At 33.6% G+C, this 6,565-nt stretch overlaps 1 protein-coding gene across 1 annotated transcript; it reads left to right on the top strand.

The window, feature by feature from the left end:
* Positions 1-2,391: 2,391 nt before the first annotated feature.
* LOC124166765 lies at positions 2,392-5,998 on the top strand. The gene is made up of 7 exons (XM_046544444.1): positions 2,392-2,511; positions 3,856-3,934; positions 4,035-4,096; positions 4,344-4,379; positions 4,472-4,607; positions 5,330-5,394; positions 5,728-5,998. Exons 1-7 carry the CDS (start codon positions 2,452-2,454, stop codon positions 5,752-5,754), a joined length of 465 nt encoding a protein of 154 aa, XP_046400400.1. The 5' UTR covers positions 2,392-2,451; the 3' UTR covers positions 5,755-5,998.
* The last annotated feature ends 567 nt before the right edge of the window (positions 5,999-6,565 follow it).

Raw genomic sequence — 6,565 nt, 5'->3', positions numbered from 1 at the left:
ATTATAGCAAGCGCTTTGAGAGAATACATAGATGAAGACATATGCAAGGAAAGATAATAAATAAGTAACTTTCAAGATATCTTAAAATAATAAGCTAAATCGAGGTTAATTATGCCGTGCAATAATGCCATTTGAAATTTTTCTTCCAAATAAAATGAGATTTCTCTGCATGAATTTTAGAAATATACTTGCAATCTAGGTTTTGCTTCGCCTGGTTATTTTAGAGGTTAGACAAAATACGTATGATGAAAATATATACATAAAGTATTGAAATTTTCCTTCTAGTATAGTAAAGTCTTTTCCCTAATTTCTCCTTAAATTTCCTAATGAACATGCGTATACTCATCCTGCCCTCACAATTAACCATTCCATTAATAGAGAAACGTCACTTAATCATTCCACCTTTCTCTACCGAGCAAACAATGGGAGTAAATGTCGTGCAAGAAAACAAATTTTCGTAAACTAAGTCTGAATAAAGAATAAATGCTCTATGTACTTATGCGTCACCAACGATCAAAAGAAGATGAGCACTCAATTAAAAACCTTTTCCACTGGAAGTTACTCATATTTTAGCATCTGAGACGCTTCTACAACGAATTATCCACGTCGAAAAACTGAATTTCAGAAATCAGCGTGTGCAAATCTGTGGACTCACTTTCTAAAATAAATCGATCAAGAGGCGGAAAAGTAAGACATCTCAAAATTCTCTATTCAGACCGAATATATATATATTCCACGCAAATATAAAAATTTAAGGACTCAAACGCGGATTAAAGTCTACCATGGCTTATAAAAAATTCATGGCTTGAGACAATAGCCTAAAGAAATAACGTTGGAAAACACAAAGTGCCCATGCAGACGACAGGGAGAAAATAAGGAGATATTTCCATTAGTATTCGAGTCTGGAGGCGGAAAAGAGGACGGAATATGATACAAGGGGATTGACAAGAAGCAAAAGCAGGAACGGATATGCTGGGAGCAACGCACGACAAGAAAGGAAAGACTAACACGGAAGGAAATGACAGGCGCTTTGGTTACTCAGCATTTGATTCTTTTGATGATAAAAACGCTCGTGAAGAGAATAGCTCATTAAATAGACGACTTCCAAACACACAAAGACTTAATTAAATTGAAAACGTCTCCATCTGGCAAAAGAATAATTTTCTCTGAGACGCACGGTTCTCGGGAGATTTTCCTAACCGAAATTAGAGGACTGAAACATAATGGTTTGTCGCAGTTGGTTGTCACCAGAGTTATCCCTGAAAATTAAACAATATCATACTACTTATTGTGACAGAGAAGAATTATATAGCTGAAAATTAAGACTGCAATAAGTTTTAAATGAAAATAAAATCAAACAAAATTTCAATTCTTATAGGTCATTTAAATTCTAAATCGAATCATTTCATGGAATCGTTCAAGAAGATATATTCTTTCATCGAGCGAGCCTAAGTAGCTAATTTTCATAGTGAGCCACAGGTAATATGCAGGAGAAGTGAAGCACCATTAATTTAAGAGATATTATACATATTCCTATAGAAATTAATACAATGAACATCATTCCTCAGGAATACCCAAGAATCTACCTGACAAACAAAAACGATTTCTCTGTCTTCCCGTACAATGAAAAGTAACAAATTAGAAAAACCACTGTGAATCCAAATCGCTGATGTAAATACTTAGCAATAGCTAAGGTGCAGGTCAAACTGTAGCTACGCTAATTTAGAGATATATGCATGCATACATAAATAATATGTCTGGATCATTGAAAACTATTCCTCAGGAAGACAAACGAATTTTTGCTCTAAAAATGGATACAATGATATTACTAAAAGTTATGTTTAAGTTTTGGAGCAGTGGTACTCGTCATGCAAATAATTAGGTAAAAGTTGTAATCCTATCTTTCTGAGACTAAAAATTCCAATTAATAAAATTTCAAAATATTTCCAGAATTCATGCGAGATGATGGTACAGTGAACCAAAAATCTGATCGGCGAGGATACATTAATAATATGGTTAGCTGAAATTGTTTTATTATGTTATAAAGTGGTCTTATTATCGCAAAGTCAATAATATTCCCTACTTTTACACGTTATACTAGTCAACGAACAGTGGCATGCGCAATACTAGGGGCCGAATGACACTCGCGTTGTCTATGAAGGGTAGTCAGATTTGGGCTGGTGATTTCCTGCCTCTTTGGAAGAGTAATGATGTCGGCTGAACAATGTAACACCCCAGTGATGCGTGAGTTAACTGACGTTTTGTAATTGGCTCAAGGTGATAGCCACAAAGGTAATGCAGGTGTCATCAAGTTGGCCTACTTCTCACACATCCCAAATCCAACGCATATAAATACGCCGTGGGCATCTTGTCTGACAGCAGACCCGTTCAGAGAGCTACCACTCACAGTCAAACAGCAAGACCTACGAACATCTGTAAACGTCGTCCGACATGATGAAAATCAGCACTATCTTCATCGCGGTGGCCGCGTGCTTAAGCCCTCTTCAGGTGGTAAGTACACGAAATTTTTTATCACTTACAAAAATTTAATTCGATACTGAATTGCTGGTCATTATCAGCCAAAAGTTTATTTCAGTCATAGTGATTGTAGTGCAAATAATTAGATAATATTTTTTTCAATCATCCATAGTATCAAAGTAAATCTTCATTATCCGGTAAAAGCAGAAGGTAGCGTACAAAGAAGTAGGTAATCAAATGTTATCTTGCGCTCGTACCTCATAATTAAATTCTGAGTCAATATTACGGTGAGTCAGGAAAATTATTAATAATCAGTAAGCCCTTTCAATCACCATAATTACTAACTTCCACGTAGTTATACCTGTTACAAATAAGATTAATTTACATCATTTTAATATATTACGTAATGTGCTACATACATGGAACACCGAATGACGATACGTAATACGAGAAATCTATCGAAATATAAGAATGTTTAGGGAAAATTTCCTGTGTTGATAATGAAAACAATATTGTGAATTTCGGTGCAGTTAGCAAAATAAGACGCATAATCAAAGCACTCTGCGTGATTTCAAAACTATTTATAAATGTCACGGAATCTGCAAAACTTTTAAGTTTGACACCTCTATAAACGCGATATGCTACTACCCATTTCAGGAAATACGTAACGCTCACCATAAAATCTGACTAAAATCATCTCTGGCTTTAAATTCAATGCTATCTACGTGGAGTTGAGAATTCTCAGTTATTTCTAAGCATTGGTCACAGCTACCTTAGTCACGATCAGAAACATCCACTATCATGTACAATTTTTAAATCCTCCTTTGATAAAACTAAGACGAAGAAAATCGGTACTACGCCATGCTAAAAATAGGAAATAAACAAGAGAAATTTTTTTCTATGGTAACTTCGCTTCTCAAGTAATTCTAAAATCGCCGGTTATTTTCCGAAAGGGTATAAACCCGTTTTCAAAATGACGGTGCAGTGGATTGAATGTATCTCAGAATATAGCGTTTATTAAGAAGACTGAATGTTATTTAGACTAGCCAGATGTAGAGGAGCACCATTCAAAAGCCCAAAGGGTAATGTAAAAATTGATTCATTGAGGCATCTAACAATGTCAAGAGAATTAAAAAAGTATACATGAGAGATTAGCTTTGATATCTGGTATTATATTGGAGGGGTTTTGCTTAAAATCTGATATAGTATGAATATATCAGTCACGAAGAAACGAATATTCATCAGCATGAAAACTAAATTATCATTTCTATCGTTCGAATAGAAATACCAGGGTCACTGACAATTCATAACTCAACTTTAATAATATTCTTATCACTATCATTATTAATATTATTCTACTTATGCCGTTACTTTCAGCTTTCCGCAGCCCAAGGACCCGAAAAAGATTTGGATATGATTGTAAAAAACTGCAGATCTACTTTTGCTATTTCTGATGGTAAAATAAGAGATTTTGCGAATTGATATTTGGCATTGCAAGAAATGTTTGTGCATTGTAAACTTATGGAAATTAAACAAAATTTCTCGTCGTATTTCAGAGGCAGTTTCTTTCCTGCATTCGACCGGATCCCTGAAGGACGAGACAGATGACAAAGCAATGGTGAAGTATCACATGATTAATGCTTCCACTTTTCTACCCTTACATTTGAGCGTCTTGCTTATACCAAATAATCTTATGGTGTATTTTAAATAGAACCCATAATAGCAGATAAGAGAGTGACTAACTATTTGGGAGAAAGATATGCAAGACGGAAAGGGAAACATTATTTCTGGGTAATGGTTAGCTGTCACTTTATAGAGGGAATAATAAATTAAATGAAGTAACATAAATAGATTTTCCTTTTCAGTGCTACTTCAACTGCGTAATGGAAGGAATGGGTCTCGTAAGTAACGCATAATTTTAGTGGAGCAATATAAATGCTGGTAAAATTATGTCTTTTATTTATTCATCTATGTAAAACGTACCAAAACGCAGGTAAAAGATGGAGCGTTCCAAGTGAGTGAACAACTAAAGGTGACTGAAAAAATCTTGAATGGAAAAAAGAAACCTGATGGAACCATGTATGACCTCGTTGGATTGAAAACGGACATCGAAAACTGCTCCAAATTACGTGAGTTTCTCGTTGAAGTTGGTTTCCAAGAGTATTTTCTCATGTACTTAATTTCAATTTAATGGATATATCGTCTTGAATATTCAAATAGCACTCTATTATAGCAATTACAGTTACATCCGGAAAAAGCGAATACAATTTTATAATATTAATTGTGTGAAACAATCGATAGCATCGATTAAAATTTATAATCAATAAATAAAAACGAAAAAACTTTGTATTAACCCAAATATGACTCTTCTGCGTTGAAACTAGTCGTACCACGAAAATAAATATTTTATTTAAATTAATGCAATGTTTAGTCGTTTTAATTTATTGAAATGAACTTCCACGAAGTGGAGCCTGTGACTATAGAGATAATTTATAATCGATGCAAAAAGAGATCCATTGACTGGCTTAAGCCAAACATCTACTCAGTTAAACCTCTTGCAATAAATATTAAATTTTATACGTTTCTCCATACCACTGGTACAAAATAGATGGAAGTTAGAAAAAACCAACAAGTAAGCCTTGATTTTTTTATTAAATCGCTGACCAAATATAATAAATTTTAAGACTTGTCCCAGCAACTTCTGTTAGAACTTGGAAAAGTATGTAAGTCAAATAAAATGGATTCCATTGAATGTGACATTGAAAGTGGGTGAATGAAGGCTACTCAGTAATGCTCCTTACTTTCTATGAAAATTAAATGTTTTCATTCGCCCATTATTTTTTGTTTTCAGAAGGAAAAAATGTATGTCATACGACCTATGTTATCGTCCGGTGCATTGAAAAGAAGCAAAGTGATGTAAGTATAATCCAATTGGATAAAAATAATTGTTTTGGCATAGATATATGATAGGATGTAAAAATAATTTTAAAACACTTCAAATCAAATTGCCAATCTTAAAATTTATTAACCAAATTCATTTTAAAAGTATTTGAAAACCAAAATTTAAAAATCCTTCCATCACTGAAATAGCGCTTTTATTATCTTAATGAAAAATTGAGCATCAAATGAGATGAAATGAAAAACTCATTTCTATTTTAAAACATGAATCCAATTTTTGAAAAAAATTAATTTCACTCTAATCTGATATTTTATCAACCATACGCTCTTTCTCATTACCTTCATTTTTAGCTGGGGATAACCAAGCCAAATAATTGAAGAAAGCCTGTGAGAATGTTTGCGAAGAAGATTTTTTCCAAGCAAGGATTCACAGCTACGTGAGGAAACATATACCCGGCAAATGGAAAAACTGCAGAAGTTGGAAGTGTAAAACTAGGACATTATTGTCACAAATAGGTAGTAAACAATTATAAAGCACGCAAGCTACGCTCAAATTATCTATGTACCAACAATTTTATAATGATTACTTTAGAAGTGCATTCAATAAATGAATGAAAACTAATCATACCACTTTTTCACTTACCTTTTTACACTTAATTATTAAGCCTTTTGAAATTCTAATGCCAAGAGATGTAGAAATCTTACGTCCACTTAACAGTATCAGTGACATCAAAAAAGTTCTAAAATTCCACTTTATTCACCAATTTATACATGAAATTCGTAAAAATAGCATGGAATGAGAACGCAACCATTATAATTAGCAAAAGGAATAAAAATAAAATCTAAGTTTGTCTGGAAAAAAGTAGCTTATTCCTTCGCTTTATTTTAATCTATACGAGCATGCTCCGCCCGCTCTTTGCAATGCATGTCCACAGAGGGATAGGCGAGTTTCTAATTTTAAAATGTAGAAAAAAAGGCAGGGTCTTAGGTACAAATGTAATTGGAATGTTCATGTACAAATTGAGGTCAGAGGACCTCTTTAAACACAACCTTGAAAGTTATTACACCATCCTCTGTTAAACGCACATGATGACTCATACTTAGGTATCAACAGGAGACTTGACTATGGAACCAGCCGCATTTTGATAAAAGTTATTTGAAGAATGCGAGCTATTGTTGCAAATGAACA

The sequence above is a fragment of the Ischnura elegans genome, chromosome 10, assembly GCF_921293095.1.
Source record: "Ischnura elegans chromosome 10, ioIscEleg1.1, whole genome shotgun sequence".
NCBI classification, from domain to species: Eukaryota; Metazoa; Arthropoda; class Insecta; order Odonata; family Coenagrionidae; genus Ischnura; species Ischnura elegans.
Note: the sequence above shows the minus strand (reverse complement) of the source record. Positions and strands in the feature narration are given on the sequence as shown.